Source organism: Amphibalanus amphitrite, unplaced genomic scaffold (assembly GCF_019059575.1).
Source record: "Amphibalanus amphitrite isolate SeventyFive unplaced genomic scaffold, NRLGWU_Aamphi_draft 000209F_arrow, whole genome shotgun sequence".
Taxonomy (NCBI): domain Eukaryota; kingdom Metazoa; phylum Arthropoda; class Thecostraca; order Balanomorpha; family Balanidae; genus Amphibalanus; species Amphibalanus amphitrite.
The window spans coordinates 322,324-349,920 of NW_024881704.1; the positions used below are offsets into that span (position 1 = coordinate 322,324).

The 27,597-nt window shown below is 48.9% G+C and overlaps 2 protein-coding genes across 6 annotated transcripts in view; one reads left to right on the forward strand and one right to left on the reverse strand.

The window, feature by feature from the left end:
* Window positions 1-27,597, reverse strand: part of LOC122385119 (calcitonin gene-related peptide type 1 receptor-like) — a 137,659-nt gene that overhangs the window by 43,349 nt on the left and 66,713 nt on the right. For all 5 annotated transcript variants that reach the window (XM_043373125.1, XM_043373124.1, XM_043373126.1 and 2 more), the window contains 6 exons: window positions 25,090-25,203; window positions 17,536-17,651; window positions 5,702-5,793; window positions 5,257-5,386; window positions 1,980-2,052; window positions 379-538 (listed from right to left, as the gene is read on the reverse strand). In XM_043373125.1, coding sequence (XP_043229060.1) covers window positions 379-538; window positions 1,980-2,052; window positions 5,257-5,386; window positions 5,702-5,793; window positions 17,536-17,651; window positions 25,090-25,203 — 685 coding nt within the window. The remainder of the gene's footprint in view (window positions 1-378; window positions 539-1,979; window positions 2,053-5,256; window positions 5,387-5,701; window positions 5,794-17,535; window positions 17,652-25,089; window positions 25,204-27,597) is intronic.
* LOC122385120 (sphingolipid delta(4)-desaturase DES1-like) lies at window positions 23,282-24,403 on the forward strand. The gene has a single exon (XM_043373128.1). It carries the CDS (start codon window positions 23,344-23,346, stop codon window positions 24,328-24,330), a length of 987 nt encoding a protein of 328 aa, XP_043229063.1. The 5' UTR covers window positions 23,282-23,343; the 3' UTR covers window positions 24,331-24,403.

Consider the following 27,597-nt stretch of genomic DNA (forward strand, 5'->3'; position numbering starts at 1 on the left):
TGTCGTCAGTTGGCTGAGATCATTAATACACCGTACGGGCGGGGTCGCAGAGTCGCCCGAAATTGTCGGGTTCGCACGTGTGATATGATGTCAGCAGGATCAGGGGTTTCGTCAGCGGCGCAGCGTACAGCTACAGTCATTTAGACGTCATTAATTAACGACCATGGCCGTTAACTTCGTAACGTAGTTTGAGATTAGCCCGTAGGTCGCTGGAAAGGTAGCTCAAAGCACGTAAATGCTCGAGTTTACTACAGGAAAACATATGGCAATGTGCGAAATTAATTGTATGAACAGCTAATTCAAATGTATGTCGAAATTTGATAGTGACCCCGTTCCACTCAACATGCCGTGGCCCAGTCCCCCCCCCCCTCCACTCACCAGGAGGTGGTCTCTGGTGGCACGTTCGGCGACAGGCCGCGTACCACCGCGTAGATTCCGGTGAAGATGACGGGAACGATCCAGCCGATGACGTAGAGCCACTTCATCAGTTTACCCTCGGTCACAAACGCCACCGCCAGCACCGTATGCAGGTAAAGACCTGGGGAAGAGGGCAAGAGGTCAGAGGTCTTGTCACGGCCAGCACCGTGTGCGGATAAAGACCTGAGGGTGGGGAAAGAGGTCAGAGGCTAGACACGGAAGTCAGGTGACCTGAGGAGGACGTACAGGTCAGCGATTGTGAAGCAGGGTCAGTCGCAGAAATAAGAAGAGTCTGGACGGGGTCAAATGCAGAAGTCGTCGCTGAAAGGTCAGACGTAGAGATTGGGTTTGTCGCCGGTAAGCTTTGCTTTTGTGATGATAGCGTGATTTGGGATCAGCGAAATCAGGGAGCTAGCAAAAACATTTTCTTACCACCCTGCCAAACAAAACCTTGTTCATATCAGGGCAGCACCAAACAAACAACAAACAGGTTCCCCACAACGATTCTGAATGAACTTATTCAATCATTCTAATATTACTGCCAATTGCTGCTGCAGCTGTCTACTTTAGCACTTAACATGGTTCTCATGGGTCGTTATCAAAGTCATAACTTCTCATGAACTGTCTTTGATGCCATAGTCGCCTTCTATATAGTGCCGTCGTGATGCCATAAATGAGCTGCCCAGGCGGAAGGTTTCGGGCCCGCAGTGATACCCAGCGCCAAGTGGCTGTGCCGCATTTATATCTCACCTATATAATTAGTTGTAATGGTCCAAGAACATCATGCAAATTTAAATTACATATCAGGCCCCGTTTCGGCAGTCATGAGACGATATGCTTAAGTCCCGTCTCCATATCCTCACATAAAAACGATAAAAGTGAAACGCCTTCCGTCGCGCTCCGCGGAATAGTCGCCTGGTCATTTTCTAATCCAAGGAGTCTTATTTAAATCCACCACTTGTATTCTAATCGCTGCCATAGAGCGAGAAATGCCCTTGAGGTAACACTTGGCATCGCCGTAACTTGACGCACTCCGGCTCTCCATTTGGCTCCATGGGAACGGGGCAGTTAGGCCGTTGTAAAACACGCTCGGTTACGGTTACGAATTGCGGACCATTTATTTCCGGTGTTAAGCGGGTCACAGAGAATTGCCTCATCTCCAAAACAAGGAGACGGACTCAGTAATAGGAGAGCGGTGGAAGGACCGACTAAGCGCATTAAAATGGATGAAATCGGCTCCCAAAGTTGCGTAGTTTGCAAGGCACGCTGTGGCACAGACGACGGTTGGAGCAGCTCCAAATGAGAAACAGGGAAGTTAACAGGATATCCTGTCTTATTACGTGATCAAATGTAGCATGAAAACCGCAATGAATAATTTAGCTTCCCCTTCTCTCTCCTCATTAAGCCATCACAGGAACTAACCGAAGCAAAAGAAAGGAAAACGGAAGTAAAACTAGTCATGCCTTGTAAAACGGTTTAGAGACCAAACTCAATGCTTGCCACACATTCGAGGCTCTTTGATTAAGCATATGTTTTCGATTTCATTTACAATAGTTGTTTACCTTCGCAGAACATCCAGAAGTAGTTGGCCACCATGAAGTACTGCACTACTATGTGCATCATGCGACACCAGATCTGAAACGCAAGCGCAAATATCAGCAAAACACCGCATCGACAAGGGCAGTCATTCGTATACGCACCACCATTGCTCTAATAGGTACAATCACTTCGATGCCATGCACGCTCCAGCTCTTTTCCAATTATCATGACTGAAAAGGGGTAGTTTTCATTGGGCATAATTTCATCAGAGAATCACCCCTGGCCACAGACGTGCGATAAAAGAAATATTTACACAGAGTCCTTAGCTTGCCGAGCACGGCATATTCATGTGCGGCGCATCGGGCGCCATCGAACACACGTGGAATGCGTAATAGCGTCAACCAAACATCCTGCACGAATATGTAATCCGCGCTCACGGCGGGAACTCGCCGCGCCCCCCTCTCGGTGGCACTCTGCACCCCTAGTCTGGCAGCCACTTTGCCAGCTGGTGTTGGTGAAAATCAAATCAGGGGCCGCACAAAACCGGCGGCTGCTGACACCGAGCAGCCGGCCGGCCGCGGCAAATTGGAGTGCCCCGCCCGCTGCACTGTCGACGGCTCTGGCGGGCCGGGCCGGGCCGGGCCGGGCCGGGCCGGGCCGGGCGCAGGGGCGACATTTTCCGGCCTGGGACGTGGGTCGGGTGCTGCCACAGGGGCGGCCCGGCTCCCGATCGACTACGGGCTCAATATCAATACCGGAGAACTGAATTATTGCGGTCTCAGCCAAACCTGAGCTCTGTTCGCACCCCGTTTATTTATCAGCAGGCTGCGACCATGCTGCTGCTTCTTGGCTCCTCATTGGTAGAATTCAAGTGGTCTATTCGTTAGACCAATGAGAGGCCAAGCCGCGCCAGCAATAACTTCCTTATATGGGGAAAACCGACAGCACGCTGATATAAAAACAGCGACCGAACAGGGCCCAGGGTAAATTTCCGATTTGGACACACCGGTATACAGTGTTGCAGACATACTTGTTGCTCGATGCTGTGACAGACCCCGACATGGATGGCATAGGTGTCTAAGTTTACAACGAGGGCAAAGTAAATTCACAGACGAAAAAAGAGTGCAAATGTATCTTTTAGAATTTAGGATGAAAAGGCAATGGAACTTCCGATAGACCATTTGAATAATGGTATTTTCTGCATTAAATTTAAATCAAAGCGGTTCTTACTAAAAATGAAATAATTCGCAGCACGACGGTAGCAATAAATTTGAGGTGATACAAATGCATTTACAATACATGCACCAAAGACCGTCAAGCACTTGTCATTCCTGTCAATACGCGCTGTCGCAGATCGATCGATCCGGGAATAAATCATACGCGAACAAGAATATTACGGTTGAAAGAATAATGGCACGCCAAATAGCTTTCGGTTTCCATCGACCTCCGTAGTCAGCAGATATTAATCATCGGTAAACAACAAATAATTCTTTTTTTAGCACAATATATAGTTTCCATCCGCTGGGCAGACGCCTTAAGTAGTTAGCAGCATATGAAGGACGGATAATATAACTCCTCAATCTTCTATCTATGCACCAATTTCAGTGGAAAACGGCGAGGGATCAGCGCTACAATAATTAATTTCCAAATACTTACTTTGAATTAAGCATTGCATCGTGTTTCACGTTATTCGATTTTAATAGATCACTAATTGCTTAAATCCGATCAAGTATGCATCTACGGCCTGTCTACCGCAAGATCTCACAACATTCACATTCTACAAGGGTGGTTCGGGACCGGTTTTCCGTTTTATTGACTTCTGATCGATACTGCACGCCGATGTTTGTTACAAACGACCGGGTCGGTACGTCTGTGCGCCGGTTCGAGCCGGGTGAGGTCTGCCGTCAATCCGAGACAGCCGTCAGGGTACCTCGGCCAAACGCACCATGTCGACATCGAATATTGGGTCGCGCGCGCCGGTAAGAATAGATCAGACGCACGCGGCGTCCGACGCCCGACCGCCCACCTTCACTACAAAGGCGCTCCCGACACAAAAACACGGTCACAGCGCGACCAGAAAACAGACTGGGGACTTCAGGAACTGATGGAAGCCGCACTGATTATGAGCGCGAGCGGGGAAGCGCCTACAGGGCAGGGGTTGGGCATGCTTTGCCCGTCACGGTGAATCACGTGGGGTGTTGGAGAGAAGTTGAATTTTGATGCAAAAAAAAAACTTTGAAAATGATGTTGATGCAGTAAATCGTTAGCCTTTTCCAATTCTTAAGCCCATTCAAGGAACTTGCACATACAAATAAGACACCAACACACTTTAAAATCAGAGAAAGGACAATTGCAGCTTGCAGAGTTCCTTGGCACAAAGTCGCTCATCGGCAGAGGTCCACTGGTCGTTAGTCTGTTTCAAGTACGTCCCTCGTTCGCCACTGCGGAAGGGCAATCAATAGCCCATCTGAAGGACGTATTTGTGAGGCCATCGCCAATTAACGGCACAATGGAAAATAATTTGGTGGCTTCGAATGAATTATTTTCACACCGTTTCCCGGGCGAAAAGCTGAAGTGGCGGTAATGGTAGTCGGGTCAATAAAACTCAATTCAATCAAACTGGCTATAGTCCGAGCATAATCGGCTACGTGGTTATGTAAAATGTTTGTTTTGATCAATTAACATACGAGTAGCTAATCGGACATCCAAAGTCAATTTCTAGCGGAAACAACGCATTTGTGGTTAGATGATAACATGTGGACCCAGCATAACGTTCTTTCAACCGGTTCCGAGTCGCCGTGGAAGCCCCCAAAGCAGGCAACACCATAGCGGTGGCTGGTGTCTCGACAACCACGGTGGTAATGGGGCTCGACCGGAGCGGTTCTAGGAAATTGTCGATCGGGCGAAAACATCCCCTGGTCTGCACAATGCAGAGTCTAGCGGTGGATATCAGAAATGCATTTGATCAAATGACTGGAGAATATGACGGGTGTCGGATACCGTCCATGTCGTATGCGCATTGTCATACCGTTAGTAAACCGTTCGGAAATAGAGAACACACTTGATGTGGTAAATACCGACGCTGATATGAAGCAGAGAAATTCATTAATAAAACCAAAGAACAATTTGAAAATTAATCGAATAACTATACTTTTTATGATTATGATAAGAGAGAAGTACCAAGCTCCTTGAAAAAACGCCGTTTCAATCACGATATCCTAGCAAACAGCGCTACAGCTTGCAAGTATGTTAAGGCTCTTCGATGGCACAATATTTGGCTCTGTTCATAGCTATGCTCACCGTGTTATCATTCAGAAGTTTGACGTCATCCACGATGAACTCGTACCACATGATCCACATGAAGTTGTTGATCATGAACGACACGAACAGGTTGATGTGAATCCGGACACGAGTTGAGTTGAGAGTCGTCCTGAGGAGAGAGAGGAGAGAGAGAGAGGAGAGAGAGAGAGAGAGAGAGAGAGAGAGAGAGAGAGAGAGAGAGAGAGAGAGAGAGAGAGAGAGAGAGAGAAACGAACGTTATAGCGCATGACAACACAAACTTTCGGTTACACCGCACAAAAGCGTTTGGCTAAGGCATCACAGTTTTGTTGCTAAGTTATCACTCGTGCTCTTTCTTCGATTTAAGTAGCAAATAAAATGCAGGCATATTAAGCGACCCGCATTGATTCCAACAGGGTATAAGCTCGGAGATTGAGACGAAGGCGCTGCACGGCGCTGAACTCACCGGAAGTACATGAAGATGAGAAGTGAGATGATGATGGCGGCGAGCGAGATTGAGTAGCCGCAAATGTACACGCTGTTGACGACCTGACGTAACTGTAAATAAAACAGATCAGACTGTCAACGGACAGACAGATGACGAAATAAATGTCACCAACAGTCGAGTGATAATTAGCAGTGGTAACTAGAAAATAAAGGTTTTATTGTGCCAATTTATAGCCACCCTGCTAAGGTTTGCTTACCCCTCTACAATACCGTCACATCGTCACAGTATACAGCTACCTAACTGCATGATACATAACCCTTTTGCCGTCCTCACACACGCACAAGAGGCATCACATCAGACCGCTACTCGATCGCTAGACATTCTTCTGACTAGGACACCCGGCCGTGTCCAACGTGTCCATTGTCCGCGCGCAGTGGACGGCCGGACAGCTCGCGTGCCGGACACGGGGGCAGCATCACCTGATCACCCGTGTCCGATGCCGCACTATGGGCGCACTAACGAGCCCAGGCAGGCACACCGCGCACCGGCACACAGCGCACGGGAGGGTTAGATTAATCCGGCAGGCGGTGGGCCTACCAGCCACCTTCCGCGCGGTGGGGGGGGGGGGGCACTTTTTTGCCCCCCCCCCCGTATCTCCGAAACTACTGGACGGATCCGGAAAATTCAAACGGCGTTCGATAGCCCTGTCAAATTTGTCGAGGGAAACCAAATTTCATTGACCTCGGGGTCACCGATGACGTCACAGGTCAGGTCAAAGATAAAATGTTTCACCGTTCACGGGGCTTCTAGGGAAAGCGCTATAACACCGAGTAAAACGCATTTTGTCGAAAATCAGCGATAAGGCGTCAGTTGTCTAGTACATATGTTGCTATTAGAGGTCACTGGTCATACCAGGTCAGGTCACAGGTCAGGTCACCAAAGGTCACCAAGGGTCACCACATGAGCCCAACTTTACTAAGGTTACGCGATGCATGTTTTATGGCCAGTTTTTCATTTCCAACTCAATGGTGTTGGTTATAAGACCATCAGGTACGGTTTAGGTCACTTTCTGGTGGAGGTCAGGTCAAGGTCAGGTCAAAAAAGGTCAAATTTCAAAGTTGATATTTTTGCATAAAAAGGGTATCGATTCGATGCAGCTCGTCACGGGGAGTCTAATGGTGCTCTTTGTTTTGCGCTACGAGGTCTAGAATTGCTAAAAATTGAGTTTGAAAATTTGACGTCATCAATTTTGAACAGTTTTTTCGCTATAACTTGGCCAAAAAAAGAGGTATCGATCTCAAATTTGGTATGTAGATAGAAGGCGGTAGGGGCTATTACATATATTCCGGTTTTTTCGAAATTCAAAAAACTTTTTGGATTTTTTGGCTATTATATTCAAAAAATCTATTTTTTGATTTTTGGGGGCCAAAATCCAAAAAATTCGAAAAACCGAAATAGCAGTTTTGTAGCCCTTTTAATTCCACACCTTTTATGTCTGAAACATTTTTCTGTATCTCTAAAGCTGTAGGCCTGACAGCTCTTCCCGCGAAACCTTTTTTTGGGTCGAAAATGGCAAAAATGACGTCACTCTGACGTCATTAGCGGCCAACCTATCATAGCCTTTGGAAAAATTTTTGGTCACCATGTGCGCTAGCTGCTCCCGGGAGGGTACTGAAAGTTTGGTGACGATCGGCGCAGCGGTTCTCGAGATATATCGAAAAAACTAAAGGGGGGGCAAAAAAATGCCCCCCCCCCACCGCCTGGAAGGTTAATGCGTGGACGGTATAAGGCGCACGGGATACCCACTGACCAGCGCGTGGATCGCGGCTATTCATTACCTCGGATTTATCGTGGCGTGCTCGACAAGGCCTACTGTCTCTCGGCTACATGAGATGAATGTAGGTGTGCCGTCCTATGGGCATCAACCAGGAGTGCTTAACTTAATTAGTGAGTGGAGAAGAGAGAAATGCGCCGAGGTATTGTGCGAACGATACAAGGGACTCACGCTAACTCCGCAGTGCTATGATCAACCATAACCGCAGGGTGTTTGAAACAAGCAAATATTTCTCGGTAGAATTGTGTTTTTCTATTAGAAGTGGGCTATCACAATTGTCAATTCAAGTAGCTTGAGTGGAATGTATGCGAACAGAAAGACATGATTAACTGAAATGATCCTTCTAGGTTTTTCTGTCCGTTGCAACCATAGGGTTTAAGCCCATCCTGATTCCCCGTTGCCTGCTTTCATATAAGGTTCGTAGATATTGCCTCGATATTGCTCTCTAACGCTTTAACGATTGACCGATCAACTTGACTGGAGGGACGGGAGGGGTGATGAGGTGAGCTTTGGCACTCGTAAGTCTGAACAGCCCTCAGCAGTTGGGTTTGGGGACCCTTAGGTGAATACCTGCACGGTGCTAAAACTGATTAGTATGATAAATTTCGTCGCTATTTCCGTGCACGATAAGCTACCAATGATTACCGAACAATGCAAATTGTTCCGGAAAATGCAAACTGCCAACTGTGAACGCAGAATTAAAACCACCCCACCTCCACGCGACATCCTTAATTCAGTTTCCAATAGCGCGCGCCGCCCACGGATCATCTGAAACTTGATCATTATTCATTGCTTGCTACTAACGAAGCAATAACTCAATCGATTTATGCAAAAGCGATCCATCTGGAGACGTCGACCCGATTAGGGCGTCCCGTGGAGCTGAGCTCTGCCCCCCAGAGGGGCCTGTCTGCCCTCCCTGGCCGCGGGCCGCGCACAGCCAAACCCTATTGATAAACAGGGCTGCAAAGCTGCCAACAGAAAACAAACGGCAGCGCGTGTAAAACAGACGATATTGGACCGCCCCCGGCCGCGGGCAAATCCTGGGCGGACGGGCAAATAGACATCGCGTCCCCCTTCCGTTCCCCGCGACGGACAAACGGCGCACAGTGGGCCAGGCGCTTCAAAAAAGCGGAATTAAATCAATGAGCACAGCTGCGGTGCCAAAAATGATTCGTTACAGGGTAAAATATCATGCTAAAGCCGAATCCGATATCCATTTCCAAATTTGATTGGTTACGCTAGGTCATTGACCTATGACGTCATTTTTTAATTTCTGCGCTGCACATATGCCTGGGACAGGCGGGCGCTATGCCGCATTGGCCGCGCGTTTGCAGTCTTTTCGTGGTTTCTAGCGTTCAAACATGTGATATGATGTTGGTCCCATGCATTAGGGTGGGTGTAAAGGTCACCTGAAGGTCAGGTCAGGTCATTTACCTTCTTCGATGACCTCGGTTCACTTTTTCGAGTTTTACATGTTTCTGGGCTAGTTTTTGGAGCTGAATTCGAATTTAGGAACCATTTGAACATTTACGAAGTAGTTTTGGTGCCTTCGTAACATGTTACGAAGCTGTCAGAGGCGGGTTGACACCTACTACGAATACCCGGCAGGACCCATACTGGTTGACCTGACCTGAGCTGACCCGGCCTGGCCTAAATGCATGAAGACATCATCTGTGATCAAAACTAACATGATATTCGTGATCAGCATCCCGAAAAACCCCTTAGCAGCCACACTATACGACGTTCTAACAGGTCCCGACTTTCGGCCATTGACCTGACCTCAGAGGTCACCATTTGACCTATGACCTTAAAACCGGGTACCGTTGGCTTCGTCTCGTGACGACCTACACGATGGTTTTTCCGCGGGGCTCTAGCTCAATTAGGGGCCAAACGCGAGGAGGGTCGCATCCCCCTGTGCCGTCGAGGGATGCAAAACGGCCTATGCCGGCGAGGGTTAAACCCTTATTTGTCCATTTCGCGCAAAAATGCGCAAAATATTTGCATTGGGCAGCAAGCTATACACCTTGAGGAAAGTCAGGCAGCAAATATCTTCGTGTTGTTCGGTGACGTTTTCTTTATATCCTTATATAAATTCATTGCGTCGTTGCACTACCACGGTTCCGAACAGGCACTGTAAACCCCACCGCTACTAGTAAGCATGAAATAGTTCCCGGGAACTTGAGTACGAGAAACATGCGCAGAAATACCGGCTGTTTTTTTAAAGCTATTTTGTACGGAATAACTTTAATGATTTTACGCTGAGAGCTTTTGAATCGGGGGAACGGAATATGGTACACAGCAGTCATTTCCATCTCCAGTCGGTAAGTCCTACTTTGCGACGTTATAGCATTATCTGCCTTGACATTGGGGAAATGAAACTTGCTTATTCGGAAACTTTGGACATTTTTACAACACTCTATCCCATAATTACAGGAATTTCACCGAAGTTGATTTTCGACTTAATTCCGCTTTTTTGATGCGCCTGGCCCACTGTGCGGCGTGGGCCTGGGTGGTGACGAAGAGGGAGCTACAGGACAGTGGTGCTTGACGCCGTGATAGGTAGTGGTGAAGGAGGTGGTGAAGCTAATGGTGAAGCTAATATATGTTTTTATTGTAATCATCCCTTTCTCAAAGAGCACCACAAGGCACCAGTGTTGTTAATTTATTAGGTCTCAACCACGGCCGTATCATTCAGGGGGGGCTGGCGGTGGTCGCAGGGATTAATCCGGGACCAATCGATACAGCCTCCACCGGTCTCATCAGGGACCCACGGCGGAGCAGCGGCGGTACGCAGCCACCCATCCGGCGACGGGTTCCTCCAGTCAGCGATAACGGAGAGCGTTCAGTGCAGCGGAGAGAGGTGGCCGAGATAGGCGACCGAACGGCTTGGGGAGGAACTCTGATATGACCCCTTGTATACCCTTGTCAAAGCTCATCGCCTTCTCACACTGCACAACATTGATCTCGTGTGAGCCCCACGTCTGTTTTTATTATCATCCCACCTGAGAAAGCAGGCTTGCAATCTGGCAGTGGGGAGCAATCGACAGCGCAATAAAGCCTGCGCGCGTGCCAACTCCAGCGGCCGAAGGCGCCGGTTCAGGCCAGGTGCAGGTTTCAGCCCGCGCCCCCCCCCCCGCAGTGCACGTGTTTGTAGGACTGTCTGTCAACTAGGACAGAGGATGCGCGGGGAGTGTGGAGGAAGTGAAACGAACACCCAGAGGGGTGCATTGGGGTGATCCGTTGGAGACAGGTATAATGGACGGTCTCGGATGACATTTCACCAGAGCGGCTTGTATTTGGGTGTCCTTTGAACGCTGAATGGCGGCTCGATGGCCCCGTTACCGATCTGTGGTCATTACAAACTCAGTGGTTTGATCGGTTCGATCGGTCACAGGAACGATCAGAACGCTACATAATGATTTGTAGATATCGAATTTGGATGAACAAGTTATCTTCATAACGAAATGGTCCTTTCATTTCCACTAAATAAATGAATTATCTATCGCAATCACGACTTCCTACACATGTGAAAGAACTGCCTAGCAACATTCAACAATACCAATTTCAACGACCACCAAATACAGACATCACTATCAACCTCGAACTTGGCCAAGAGACATCCCAGAGTCTCCTCACCCGCCCACCAGTGAAGCCTTTAGAGGATTCCGCTTTCATCTGTCATGGCGGCGCGGCGCGTCACCCAAATCCCATCACGTGCGCAGGCTTCGGCGGCGGCCCGGCACTCTATGGTGGTGATTGCGGAGCCCGGTACGGTATGAGACATGGCGATGGCCCGTTGGGGGGCACGCGCGCCGCCAACAGTGTTCGGATTATCCGTCAGAGCCGGTCGCCGGTCGCAGGAACGCAGTTATCATCGGCGGCGGCACGTCACACCGATGTATTGCACGTGCGAGGAACGCCAAACAGGAGTTTGGGCGATATCAGAAATACCGGAGACAAGATTGGAGGTAATAAGAGAGCTCAGCAGGAGGTGGATAAATACACCTTTTGTCAGTTTATTTCGGTACGTGCGCGTCCATTTTAGACCTAGCGGATTCTTTGTAGACATACCGCAAAGCTATGTATCAGTATAGCATTGCATGTCGGCTGTTTATAGCGATGATTGGCATTAGAGAATTTAATTTCGGCGCAGCAGCAAAAGACGCCCGGTTTCGGCGTGTCCGCATTGTATTTCGGCGATGCTGCTGGAGATTGGAGACGGCCGCACGATATTTAGAACGGCAGCAACCAAATTCGGCGATATTCATTCAATTTCGGTGGCTATTTGGAAGCAAGCAGAGACTTCTTGCTTACAAAATTAGCTTGTTGGAGCATTGTTATTCAGTCAAACGTTTTTCAAGGTGTTTACTGTTGCCACTGTCTCATTGTCTGGACTTGAGTGCATGCCTCCGGCCCTCCACCCTCTCCGTTATGGCCGAATATTCCTTTCGCCATCGCCAGCGATGAGCATGATTTCATGTTCGTGCTTTCTGTGGGTTAAACAAAGCATTACAATGTGCCTATTAATTTCTATCAAGGAAGTACAAATAACACAAGTGCATAGGCACCTGCTTAAAACGAAGCTGGCGGAGAACAAAATCAGGCCGACAGGGTACGCGACTACTGAACTTTGACCCCGCCCATGCGCCAGAGACGCCCGTCGCCCGGTGTCGTCGCGCGGTTGTTGAAAGGATGCGCCGAGCGCCGGATGGACAGTCAGATGCTCAGGGAGGGGGGGGGGGGAGAAAAATACACCTGCCGCAACTACGAGTCTTGTCCATGGGACGGGTTAGAATGTTGGCGCTAAGCCTCTGGGTCTGGTGGTGTTCGTGGGGGTGGGGTGGGGCGAGGGGAGGGGAGGCGTGATGATACGATACGGAATGATTAATTTATTTTCGTGTCCTTCTGCACACAGTAGGTAAGGGATGTTTGATATTTCACGCTGGCAGTTGATTAATAGGAGATGATAACAGGAAGTGCAATGATAACCGATTGGTAGGACTTATTCTGGTATGGCTGAGCTAATTGTGTTATGTTTGATTGACGAGGTGATGGGTTGCTTTCAAAGTGAAGTAAAATAACAGGTCTTTTGATAAAATGGGTTCATGTTTTGGGCAAAAACTTGGCACACAGTGACAACAGCACAGACGTGCTTCAATGAAAGAGAATCGGGGCTTGCCTCGAGTCCAACAACGATTGGCGTTTGCCTTGTCGATCGTCGTCCGCCATGTGCGGACAGGAGCGGGTATGTAATATAAAAAAGAAACCAGCCCACAGATGTTATCTTTTTAGGATAAATAGTACTAATTCAGTAAAGTTTATCAATTTTCACATCAGAATTCGAAACGGGAAACAGCGAAACGATCTTAGGTAGGTACTGTGACGCTAAACAAACAATGACCTGCTTTTCTCCCCCTGAGAATATCTCAAAGCCACAAAGCTGTATGAGGATTCATTTGATGCTCAAGAAGCGTTCCTGAAAATATGAATCACCTGGATGCCTCCGGTTACCCGCCGAAATTGAATGAACAGTGCCGAATTTGGTTGTTACTGTTGCTAAATAGCGTGCGCTACCTCTAAACCTGTGCTGGCGCAGCCGATTCTACTTGCGCTATCGCTGAAAATGGAGCGTTTTGCCGCTGTGCCGAAATTGAATGCTTTACCGCCGACTGCCTGACCTGCGCCGAGATATTATGTGATTCTTGTACATAATATTGCGGTATGTCTACACACATTTCGTTAGTTCTAAAATGGACGATTACGCCCCGAAATAAACTGACAAAAGGTGTAGACCAGAATAGTTCATCAAATTGCGTGTTGCGTAGTATTGGCCTCGATCGTTCAAGATGCAATAGTTATTTGGCGGAAAAAGTAAGACCGATCATGTCAGGAATGATTGGTCTTGCTTCTTACTCAAGGGGATCGATGGTCTATTTGTGCAGACCACCTTACAATGGCGGCTTTTTGCTCAAACCATATCCCAAGGCTATAGAACTCCATATCCCGTCCCAATGAGACCCCGATTCATTTTAACAGTACTAGAGATCGCACAATCAAAGTTCTACGAGTATTTGATAAAGCACGTGCTTTCATGTCGACCTCCCTCTAATTTGGCCCGTGATTTCCGCTCCCGTTGCGAGACCGACCAATCAATTTTCCATCAGTTTTGTGGGCGTATCGTGACCTTACAAGTTCAACGTCCGGCTCGCCAGCAAAGCAAAGCATCGATCGACGAAGGCTGTTTGCAAGGCGTTCGTGTGTGTCGTTTATCGATTTTACTGCTCCCGACCTAACCAGCGACCTAATGTGACCCGCAAACGCCTGAAACGATGGAACTTACGTTGAATTCTGTGGAACTCATGCCTCAATGTAATGGGACCGTATTAGAGCCGGCGATAATCACGGAACATTAGTGTCGGGGCAGACTGCGGCGGGGCAGACTGCGGCGACCCCTAGGAAGAACTAGGGAGAACAGCATTCGACAGATGGCAGCACTAGACGAGATAATCAGGCGATACTTTAATATTAATGGGAAAGAAATCATGCCAATGTTTGCCCTCACCAAGCATGTTACCACGACAATGGAAGAATGTAGTGTAGTACCCCTCCCCGGGCCCGCCGCGGACTGGCAGCGGCGGCCGGAGCCGGTCCGACCTTTGGCCGGCCGGGTCAGGTAACCGGGACGGCCGCGCCGCGGCGCCGCGCCCGGGCCGGCCGGGAGACGGAGTCGGGTGCCCGCCGGCGAGCCGTCGGCAAGGGCGCGGGGCACATTAGTCGAGTTGAATGTTCACTGCTCAGTCTTGAGTGCGAGTGATGTATGTGTGAATCGATATGTGAGCAGCAAAATCCAACAAGAAAACAAATCCGTGAAAGAAAGGCAACGCTGGCAAACATCACCACCATAGTCTTCCTACGCCGAACGAGTTCCACACCAACGTGCATCAGCGAGAGTAAAACTAGGATCCTACTGTGGTCGCGATGGCCCCTCGCCAGCGCACAAAACTGCAGGTATGTTACTGGACATTCCCGGCTACCTAACTAGGTCTGTCGACGGCTTTCACCGCGTGCATGGGGAGATTACCCCCCCCCCCCCGGCGCCGGGCGCCATTTTGTCTCGCCCGTTCCTCGCCGCGTCCCATAACACGCCGGTGGTGATTGCCACTTGCACCTTACTCACTCACGTGATCGCTAACGGCGATTCAATATAGCATACATGATAAGAGTTTGCCCCCATCGCGCCCCCCCCCCCTAGCCGAGGCCGGGCGCCGTGCGCCACATTACTGACCATAACGAGCCCCACACTGACTGCAATCAGGTGTCTCACCACCTGCAATGTGCCTGGGGAGCAGCTCACCCCGGTGTGATTTGCTCAGTGTATGAACCTGTGACTTTCTGTACATTTATCTTGTGCCCGGCCAACCAGGATGACCTCCTCTTCCGTACCTACAATGGTTCTTTCCACCAATGTCATTGCTTGCATGGCCCCAGTCATTGACGTTTCTTAGCCTGCCATGCATTTTTAGCCCTATATACTCTTTGCTTGCCTGGCATCAGTATTGATGTCCATGGCCTACGCCCAATGCCCTGTGGCCTGTCGCCCTGACGCCATCTTGGCGGGTCCGACCAGCCATAGCGTGATCGTGACGTCAGCTCTACGTGGCACTTCCAACGCTGGTAGCGCCGCGGGCGGCGGCAGCAACAATAGCTACTGATGGTCACGTGGTTGCCAGCGGCGCAGGCGCGGGCGTGTGACACTTGACCGTCCTCCGCACCGGGGGCGGCCGGGTGACTCATCCGGCGTGACGTCAGCTGCCCTTGAAAAGGCCATGACGGGCCTGTGGCCGGCGGTCGGACTGCCGTTGATCGGGGGTGTTGCCTTTCACCGGTCTGCAGCGGACCGACTGGGGGTCAGGTCACTGCTGGCAATGTGCCACACTGTGGATGCACGTATGCCTGCTGCTATGCTGCATTGCCGCCATGAGCCTGTCCACCGACCGTATACCTACACGGAACGCACACCTACCTGACACCAGTTGGCAGCGCCAGACTGTGACGCAAAGATGCATTTCCGACCCGGCGCCAAGACTGATAAATAATAAGGGGTCGGCAGACACCCCCTCCGGCGGCGCCTGTTTGCAGTAGTGGCCCTGTCCCATCCCCTCACCTGTCCACTTAGACTCCCCTACAGACATCAAGAGCTGTTTGTGATAGCTGCATCTACACACATACACGGCTGTCCGCGATAGCCCCACCTACAAACAGGCACGGCTGTCCGCGATAGCCTCACCTACAAAAAGGCACGGCTGTCCGCGATAGCCTCACATGCCGACATGACATGCACGGCTGTCCGCGATAGTCTCACCTGCAGACGTGCGTGGCTGTCCGCGATAGCCTCACCTGCAGACATGGACGGCTGTCCGCGATGGCCCCACATTGTCACACGTCAGGCTGTCCGCGATAGCCTCACCTACAAAAAGGCACGGCTGTCCGCGATAGCCTCACCTGCAGACATGCACGGCTGTCCGCGATAGCCTCACATACCGACATGCACGGCTGTCCGCGATAGAGTCACCTGCAGACGTGCACGGCTGTCCGCGATAGCCTCACCTGCAGACATGCACGGCTGTCCGCGATAGCCTCACATACCGACGATAGTCTCACCTGCAGACGTGCGCGGCTGTCCGCGATATCCTCACCTGCAGACATGGACGGCTGTCCACAATAGCCTCACATGCCGACATCCACAGCTGTCCGCGATAGTCTCACCTACAGACGTGAGTGGCTGTCCGCGATAGCCTCACCTGCAGACATGGACGGCTGTCCGCGACGGCCCCACATTGTCACACGTCAGGCTGTCCGCGATAGCCTCACCTACAAAAAGGCACGGCTGTCCGCGAGACGCAGACACCTGGGCGAGCGAGGAGGGGAAGTCGAGACCGTGTTTCCGCCAAAAGAGAAAACAACCAAGGTAGGTGGTAGGTAACTACACCTGCGCTATCTACATCAGCTGCCCGCATGACACTAATGGGACCGTATTAGAGCCGGCGATAATCACGGAACATTAGTGTCGGGGCAGACTGCGGCGGGGCAGACTGCGGCGACCCCTAGGAAGAACTAGGGAGAACAGCATTCGACAGATGGCAGCACTAGACGAGATAATCAGGCGATACTTTAATATTAATGGGAAAGAAATCATGCCAATGTTTGCCCTCACCAAGCATGTTACCACGACAATGGAAGAATGTAGTGTAGTACCCCTCCCCGGGCCCGCCGCGGACTGGCAGCGGCGGCCGGAGCCGGTCCGACCTTTGGCCGGCCGGGTCAGGTAACCGGGACGGCCGCGCCGCGGCGCCGCGCCCGGGCCGGCCGGGAGACGGAGTCGGGTGCCCGCCGGCGAGCCGTCGGCAAGGGCGCGGGGCACATTAGTCGAGTTGAATGTTCACTGCTCAGTCTTGAGTGCGAGTGATGTATGTGTGAATCGATATGTGAGCAGCAAAATCCAACAAGAAAACAAATCCGTGAAAGAAAGGCAACGCTGGCAAACATCACCACCATAGTCTTCCTACGCCGAACGAGTTCCACACCAACGTGCATCAGCGAGAGTAAAACTAGGATCTTAACAGACCCACCCACCGCCCCACCGTCACCCCATTCCTTCCCAAGTCTCCTTCCCCTCCGCTCGGGGCGTCTTTCAGCTACGCAAGAAGGAATCGGCAGACGCAGACACCTGGGCGAGCGAGGAGGGGAAGTCGAGACCGTGTTTCCGCCAAAAGAGAAAACAACCAAGGTAGGTGGTAGGTAACTACACCTGCGCTATCTACATCAGCTGCCCGCATGACACTAATGTGGAAGTTACGATAACGTTGGTGTAGAACACACGCAAATGTTGGTGCGCGGAACTCACGCTGAGGTATGCGAGGTCCACGCAGGCCAATGTGGAATGTTTAACTCACGCTGAGGTCTCTGAGGTCCACGAGGGTCAATTTGCAACTCTCACTCTGCGGTCTGTTTAACTCACGCTGAGGTCTCGGAGGTCCACGCAGGTCGTGTAGTTGGACCAGCCGGACACGCCTGGCGGCGAGTCCGGGTGCCGAAACCACTCCCCGTTCTCCAAACACGAGCGGTACGCCTCGTCTGAAACGGACAAAAAGGCCAGTCAGAAGTTTATCAACATAATAGATCAGTAGTTCAAGCAATGTGACGTGAGACGATTAAGTAACGATTGATCACCACATCATTAGGAGTAAATTCTTCTGAATTATTTAAGCATTCTTAAAAAAAAAAAAGATTCAACTTCTCTGTTTCACCAACTAACCAATTTATGCAATTTAGTCGCACCAATAAAACAAGTAGTTATTGCTAAAATAGAAGTAAAAGTAGTTTGATCGCCAAAATGGTCCATTTAAGTTTCGCAACACTTTCGCGTCGAATCAATCAAGATGAAAAACTCTTAAAGAAAATTATTTGTGGGCGGTATGGTCGCTCTTCTTCTGTTCTTCGTATTCGAGGAAGAGTTGCTGGTCAGAAGTTCAGCATACACTTTATCGTACTGTTTCGAAAGCGCCACTTCCGTAGAACTTTTCCACCACCTAGAACAAGGTTGGCTTACGTGGGCTTTAAATGCGTGTGACCGGAGATGAGGAGGGCATTGGGAGGAGAGCGGAGAGTTATTGATCGACCTACGGGAACTTAATGTCGCACGCCAAAGTTCACCTGACGACAGAGGCCACAGTGGGTCTTGTCCCAACAGCCGGCACACGAGGAAGAAGGCACACCAGACTCATACAGACCACAGACTGGGACGAGTTACTTAACAATGACATAGACACCGCCACCGAAAAATTCACACAAGCAATCTTGGAAGCCGCCCGTGAGACAATTCCTATAAAAATTATTCACGTTAAACCCGGCGATAAACCCTGGATAACAAGACATTTGAAACATCACATGAAAAAACGAGACAAACTTTTTAAAATCGCAAAAGGAACGAACTCGAGCTGTGACTGGGAAGCCTGGCGACTTCAGAGAAATTTTGTTACCAAACTGAACAAAGACTGCAAAGACATACACACCAAACGACAAGTGAATCAGCTCCTCACACAAAAACACAATCCACACCAGTACCACAAAATTCTTAAACAAGCTATTCGACCAAGGCCATGCACACAAATACCTCCACTAGAGACACACAATGGACAAGTAGCGACAGATGATGGCGAAAAAGCCACCATCCTTAATAGACACTTTGTCGCACAGACACAACTACACAACACACCTACGCTTCCACCTCCAAACACGAGAACCAGGCCTGTACCCGAACTAAACGAAATAACCGTAACCGAACAAGAGGTACTGTCAGCATTAAATTCTCTCGACCCACACAAATCTACTGGCCCTGATCAACTCCCCACGAAAATATTAAAAATGATAGCAATTCTCATAGCAGAACCATTAGCAAAATTATTTAATATGTCTCTCAGAACTTCAAAATTTCCTAATCTTTGGAAGGAAGCCAATGTCACACCAATTTTCAAACGTAAAGGATCGGCAGCTGACCCACAGAATTACAGACCCATTAGCCTTCTATGTTGCTGCTCTAAAATTCTAGAAAAAATCATATTCAAACATATTTACGACCACCTCATTGAAAATTCGCTTCTTTCTGACAATCAAAGCGGGTACAGGCCTCACCACAGCACGCAACTACAACTAGCCTACATGACTGACAGCCTCTACAAATCACTGGACAAAGGACAAGACTTTACTGCTGTTTACTTAGACGTGACAAAATATTTCGACAAGATTTGGCATAAAGGTCTCCTGTTCAAGTGCGAAAACGACTTCTCTATCACTGGCTCTCTTCTCGACTGGCTGAAATCATACCTAACTGACCGAAGACAGAAAGTAAGAATAGGGAACTCATACTCAACGACAATGACTTTAAACTCTGGATGCCCGCAAGGCTCAATTTTAGGTCCACTTCTTGCCCTCCTGTACCTTGACGGACTCCCTGGACAGCTGAAAAACACCGCCCTATTTTACGCTGACGACATATCATTATACGCATCATACACACCCGACAACATGACACAAGCACAACTTTCACTTCAAGAAGACCTTAACACAATTGAGCAGTACGCACAGCAATGGGCCATTACTTTTAGTTCATCAAAAACCATAACTCAGACATTCAGCACAAGAAATAACTATACTTCACCTCAACTTCAATTCAATGGGCATCTAATATCAAAAACGGACACTCATAAGCATCTGGGATTAACTCTATCAGAAGACCTGCGTTTCAAGACCCACGTTACCACAATCATTCAAAAAATAAACATTGCCCTCAGCCCCCTCTACCCAATTGCGAAATTCCTTCCACGACAGACACTAAACACCATATACAAGACCTACGTGCGACCATACTTCGACTATTGTGACTGCATTTACGACGGACACATCACTGCACACGACGAATTAAGACTGGAAAGACTACAAAACAGATCCGCTAGACTCGTGACGAACACACTACATCGGACATCCACAGACAAACTTAGAGACGAACTCGGTTGGGACAGTTTGAAGACGAGACGAAAAATCCACAGGCTTTTTCTATACAAAAAGATCATAGACAATACACCTCGCATACCAAACTACATTACAAACATGATCCCAGAGGAGAGAGGGCGCACGGCAGGACGAAATCTCAGAAATCAAAACCACCACACAGTCCCGCGAACTACAAAATCCTGCTACCAGAGATCCTTAATTCCCAAAACATCCCTGCACTGGAACCAATTGCCTACGCACATACGTAACTGCCAAGAGATGAAAAAATTCAAACAAAGCATTAAACTACTACTCGGCACACCACAGCCCCCACACTACAACGCACTAGGAACTAAGGTTGGGAACACTTTGCACACACAAATCAGACTGGGGATGTCCAAGTTAAACGCACACCAGTACTCTATACAAAAAGTAACAAGCCCCGAGTGCGCCTGTGGCTACACACAAGAAAACACAAAACACTTCATCCTTCACTGCCCACACTACGCACTGACGAGGTCCACACTATTTGCACAAGTATCCACACACCTCAACATTGATTTCAACAACCAATCAGACACCATGAAATTAGACACACTTCTAAACGGACACAACACGACAAAGCAAAACGCACCTCAGGTTCTCCTTGCCTTTCAATCCTTCCTCAAAAACACCTCCAGACTGACATAGCCCCGTCTCGGTGGACTGGCGCCGGCCCGCTATCACCGCTTATCAATGCCAACTGTCGCGGCAGCCGACCTGACTCTCCGCGGCCCTGGATTGTACCATATTCATTTATTCTGTTTACGTTGCCAGGTGGTGGTGCCTCGATTTAAGCATCAGCTTTTGCACCACCACCTGGACTATTTGCTTATTTCCATTTTATGTCTAATAAATGTGTTTTGTTGTTGTTGTTGTTTTAAGGGACTGGAATGCTCAGCATGTCATGTTTTTTTTTTTTTTACATACACTTATTGAACTCTTTATGAAGAAGGCGCCTTTCAGGACGGAGACATTTTCTCACAGACCAACAAAAGTCACTCATTTCGGCGGAAGGACTTAACCTCTCCCTCTATGCCAGCATACCTTGCGCCTGACCTTGGTATCAGCACCGTCCCCGAAAACACCACCACCCGTCACGTCACTTAAATACGTCTTAATTGCGCCGCAGCTGCCGACATGCATTCAGGCGATCCAGGAAGTAGCGTAACCCATGGGGTTCGGGGTCGGAAAGCCCTCCAGCGGGTCCCGGAAGGCGCTCCCGCGGCACCCGGCAGGCTGTCAGTCCAGTTAATACTGAGAATCTGCTGCAGGCCGCCTCGCAACAGCAGCTCTCACGGCCTCCTTAGGGAAACGGGCAATATTCGCGCCTAGAAAATCATCGGCCCACGGGCCACATTGGTGCCGACGCTGCCGGCAGCGGCACCAAAGGTTAGGGCAAAGGTGAACTTTCACGCGATTCCTGGATGATGAATTCTGGATGAAGTGTGTACACTGCACGGAACACGTGGAAAGAGCGAACTGTGCGAAGAGAATACATTTCCAACATGGCCATTATGGAACAGACACTTTGTTATAATGAGACAATCTGCAAGGGCATTACTGGGGATAAATACTCATCAGTTGCATATAACAAGCTAAACGGAGTTTTATAGCCTTTTGAACTTAAATAGGTATATCATATAACCAAATAAATGTGTTTGACAAGAGGCATTTGTTGCATGCACAGAGTATACCATAACCTCGACTTTCGCCTTCTTTAGAGAGAAAAAAAAAATAGCTAAGACGATCAACCAATTAATTCAATCTATGACAAAAGAAAAAAACATCAATATTTTTGGCTACCTTTTTACTGTAAAGAACCTTTCAGTCAGGAACGTTTTACTTCCAATAAAGTGGTGTAGCAATTTCGCAGATCTATGCCTCCGTTATCCACGCTCACTTTTTATGACATTTTTACGCGCACGCGTCGAATGGATACCGGGAGATTGGAAAATCCAGAGCCAAGCCGCCATCCAGATTCAGTGACTCGATTAGTCCGTGAGCTCACTCACTCTCTCGAACAGAAATGCTCTCATGTGACAGGATAAGATCGAACGTCGGACCGACTCACGCGAAAAGGAATCTTCCGTCTAAAAACATTTTTAACATCTTACTCGCAATCGCACAGTATGTCATATCAGATGATATGAATACCGAATAGTTGCTAAAGTGGAGACCAAGTATTCATATTTTTTATGACTGGAGTCTTATCATACCTATCACTAATCATATTTCGCTTTAATTAAAATGCAGGAATCTGATGACAATCTTCCTTACAAAACAGTTCGACTTCATTCGCTCCAGGCAATCTTTCCTTGCCACAAACACGTCATAATATGGCGGCCGATAGCGTGGCTGGTATCACAACAGGCCGTCACTCCTCCTCTCCTATCGCACCGGGTCCGGAAACAGCGGTCCGAACGGCGGCAGAGGACGGCGAGCGGCCCGGCCAATCCCGTCCAATCAGCGAGCCGGAGGCAGTATACGTCACTAGTGCCGCTGATCTACGTCACTGGCGACGATTCCGACGCAAAACACTTCCTGGGGCGAATGGCCCGATCAGGCCCCACGATGACCTCCCGGCCGGCCGAATTTGACCTCGGCGCAATGTCCACGGAGGAGAGTTGAATGAAGCCGATTAACCTTGGAGTGCGAGAGAGTGTCCAATCAAAAGAGAAAATAAAGATGAATGTTCGTTTCCATCTTTCTCTTGACAAAATCAGTTTGCCTGTCTAGCGAAGGAGTACTACCCGACTGGGCTTCCGGTTTCCACTTACTTACAAATCGACTATAGGTAGCCTCTAAAAAGTCTCATCGTTCTAAGAGGTGAAATTTACGATTTTGATGGGATTTCCATACGAAGAAAATATGCAAGACGATAATATGTAAATGAACGACAGTAGTAAATGTCAGTATGCGCTTTGTCGTGTCGGTGCGCGCCGTCGTGTGTCATTGCGCGCGGCGTCGTGTGTCATCACCGGAGGACAGGCGAGTGTCATACAGCGCAGCGCTGCCTTACATAATGACCTCCCGAGCTGCCTAATAGCACCCATTGAAGGGCATCAGCTGTGCCCGTTTGAACGCTAAGCATCTACACGTGTTGAATGAAGGCACACTTGAGCGTCGAAACTGCTGTCGATATAAAGCGGCCAGCACCGGGTCTCTCTCGCCAGGAGGCTGCCTCGGACGGACAGGCTAGGGTTACGAGTGTCGCGCCCATCACCGTGACGCCATCATGGGGGCCATCGAGCGGAAGAAGCGCGACTTTTACTGGACTAGCGCCGGCGAGCCGCACGCCATCCGTCGGAAGGCCATCCTGGAGAAGTATCCGCAGATCAAGGAGCTGTACGGCTCCGACTGGCACATGTGCGTGCAGGTGACGCTCCAGGTGCTGATCCAGTTCGGCATGTTGTTTTACGTCCGCGACCTCTCCTGGCCGTGGCTGGTGGCGGTCACCTACGTGGTCAGCGGCACCATCAACCACTCCATGGTGCTGGCCATCCACGAGCTGGCGCACAACCTCGCGTTCGGCCACAACCACGCGCTCGCCAACAAGGTGTTCAGCATCTTCGCCAACCTGCCGATCGGCGTGCCGCTGGCGGTGTCCTACAAGAAGTACCACATGGAGCACCACCGCTACCAGGGCACCGACGGGCTCGACGTGGACCTCCCCACCGAGCTGGAGGCGCGTCTCTTCAGCTCCACCCTCGGCAAGGTGGCGTGGCTCTTCGTGCTGCCGTTCACCTACTTCCTGCGCCCGGTCTTCGTCCGACCGAAGCCCTTCTCCTTGATGGAGATCGCCAACATCGTTGTGCAGGTGGCGGCCGATTTTGCCGTCTACCACTACTTCGGCGGTAAGGGGCTGTTCTACCTCATCGGAGGCTTCGTGCTAGGAATGGGCCTGCACCCGATGGCCGGCCACCTCATCTCGGAGCACTACATCTTCAACCGCAGCAACGAGACGTACAGCTACTACGGCTGGATGAACATGCTGGCGTTCAACGAGGGTTACCACAACGAGCACCACGACTTCCCCGCCGTGCCCGGCTCCAAGCTGCCCATGGTCTCCAAGATCGCCCCGGAGTTCTACAAGGACCTACCGACGCACGATTCTTGGTTCGGCACGCTCTACAACTTCATCTTCAGGGATGACGTCAGTCCGTACTCTCGCATCAAGCGGGAGAAGAAGGCCAACCAGCAGAACGTCGACCTGTTCCAGTAGACGAGCCAGTGGGATACTCCTGACCGTGATGAGGCCAGTGATTATGAAGCAATATAATAAAACATTTCAGGCCGTCTGTCTTTTGCATTATATGTATGCTGGCTAAGGCATGGCCGACTGAATAGCAAAGACGTGCGCAATATTTATCAACAATTTATGTACGTGCCAGCAAGATATTACACACCGTCCTTTCGACTTTACTGCCACAGCTCCAGGAATTTTGTTAATTATTATGAAAATATTAGGTTTTGAAACATCGGGACCAATAAAGCAAAGCTTTGACTTACGTACCTAAATACCGTGGATTTGCACAAGCATTTTGTCAACAGAATCTTCAGCAGTGATACTCATTATGAATTTAAAGCTATTCGAGCAGAAGTTAAATAATCCAATCGTAAAATTGAACGAATTCGGATTTGTTCTTAGCGGAAGTAAGAACGAAGACGATGGACTGACGCAGCTACCTGAAACAACAGCCATGCAGTCTATTTGTTTTGTTTTCTTTTTTCGAACGTGGATGGCACAACAGCAATCATTCTGGGCTCTGGCCTTGAATGTAAGGGCATAGTTATGATGTTAATTAGGGATCAATGACTGAGGTAATCTTATTTTTGTGAAAAAAAAAACTCTGACAAAGACGAGCATGAATGATGGCCGAAAATCACGCAAGGCACACCTCAGGTCAAAAAGAATGCATCTCATAAAAAATTGTGCACGCCTAAAATATAATTATACGCTCACACGAAGCGACACACTTACGTTTTGCGTTCATGCCGATGACGAAGTAGGGGCAGGTGACGGACTGGGTCTCTCCGGCTTTGGTGTAGTTGAAGCAGCTCCAGCCGTCAAACACCCGTGGACAGTACTCCTCGTCTGAAACAGACCAGAGTGGTGCGGTGAGACGAGGTCTGGTGATTGGTGAAGACGCCGTGGTTGGAGGTAGTTAGCAATGGTGACGAGTAAATAAGGGGGGGGGGGTTAGCACACACACAAAAAAAAAAAACACCGTTAGCGGTGTAATTGCACAGTACATATCTGAGCACTTGAGGAAAGTTAATTTAGTCCCTTCCCCGCTTAAATTACTCGCGCTTCTAAATGAACACCAGGAAGAAGGTAATAGAACACTGTTAGGAGGGTTGGGTGTTTTACTACATGTAGTACTACATGTAGTACTACATGTAGTAAAACACCCAACCCTCCTAACAGTGTTCTATTACCTTCTTCCTGGTGTTCTTTTAGAAGCGCAAGTAATATAAGCGGGGAAGGGACTAAATTAACTTTCCTCAAGTGCTCAGATATGTACTGTGCAATTACACCGCTAACGGTGTTAATATTTTTTGTGTGCAACCTATCACCGACTGAATGAGTATCGCTTAACCCGCGTCCCGCTGGGGTATTCAGCCACACGCGCCCTGCTGGGGGGGATATTTTGCCCGCTTGCACCCGACAACCAAATTTGATAAAGAGTGATTGATTCTTGCTCAGCTACGAGAAGCGGTGGGAAAAATAAATTGCGAATGCTTCTGTTAAGTTCTTAAATTTTCATGTTTACACATAACTGTCAAATGTCAGTGTCACTCTCATCGATGCATCATTCACTGACACGATATAAATTAGGACAAAGGCATCAACCTTCCACACAACGACCGTGAAAATAAGAAATAATTTAACATCATACCATAACAACATACAATTGCTTTGATGTACAAATTAGAATATGCGATGCCGCGGCTGCTGCTGGCATTGATCAAAGAGACCCAAATTGTCTGGACTGCGAGCCCTCCGTTGCCTGGCTGCAGATGTTACACATGCTTATATATTCATGAGCTGCTAGTGTCATTTCACCGTTTCGTGCATATGCGGTAAGGTCACCCACATTTGTCACCCGCAACTCGTTAGTAAATTGGCATTTTTACCACTTATCGTTGCATTATATAGGTCAAACGTTTCACAGTTATGAAAAGCTTCAGACTACATAACCAACTAGAAAGCCGTGCAAATTCTGAAGCCTCCCGTCAAAGTTTGACGACTTCCATCAACATCCAAAAAGCCACAGATTACCTACCTATACAGAAAAACATCACGACCCAAAACGAGAACAAGGCGTTACCCTTAAAGTCTAACGGGGGTAAAACGTGTTAGGGCTTCGAACACACGCACAAGGAGCATATTAGCCCACACACTTATTTTATACGTTTTAATGCCAGTAGAAAATGGTCGGACTTCAACTGATGCTGTGTCCTGATGCAGTTTATAGGCACAATTTATCATAGCTAGAAGATAACCGGTGTCATAAACCTCCTAATTAGATGCGATTAGGGCGTGCCTATCCCATTTAGGGGCGTATTGGTGGGGGTTGCATCACATTGCAACATGTCGCTTACGCACCACATGTGCGCATTATGCGCATTATACCTACGCAGCAAAGGGATGATGAGTTGGATTTGGTTATGCAACGAAATTAAATTAGGCCATCGGCTTAATCAAATGTATGGCACACATGTGATATATATTGAACACACGCATTATAGGTTAATGTGTTGGAAAGTCTTTCATTTTTAGCGAGGGATTGGTGACTGACGGCAGCAAAAAAAAATGATGAGCTTTCTTTTACACGCACGATGGTCTTTCGTTAAAAATAAGTTTTCCGTCAAACCATGCATAATGTTAAGATAAAAAATAATGATAATAGGATTCGACCATCTCGAATGACCTGTCGCTAGAATGCTCCTTTGTAAAAAAAAACTCAGTTTGAAGCCTCTTATTCAAATTACAATTTTTACCGTCCAGAAATTGAACAGGTCCTCAGTTTGCCTCCGGCTAAGTAAGACGAACGCATAAAGATTCGGCGGGACCATTGTCACGGCGTCAGCTGTCGGTGACGTCACCGTGTCGTGACGTCACCTTGGCAGTCGGGAGAGGACGCCACATGGCGTCTTGCGACGAACGCCGGACACTGAGCCTGATATTGACGAGATTATACCGAGCCTTTGGCTGCAAGGGGTGTCACAGGTGGACTGCTACTGATGCGTACCATACTCGTGCTTGGTGGAAATAGGCAAAAAAAGGCGATGCAAAGACAATTAATTGAAAAGAAACAGTAAGATATTGTACCTATCGCAGCAAAAAGAAGAAGAATTAAGATTAATATCACTGAACCCAAACTGTCGAGTGTTGCTGATGCTATAATCATCAAACAAACGACAGCTGCCATCCCTATTGAGAAAATAAATTTCGATTGTGAAATGAAGGTTAAAAAAAAACTCG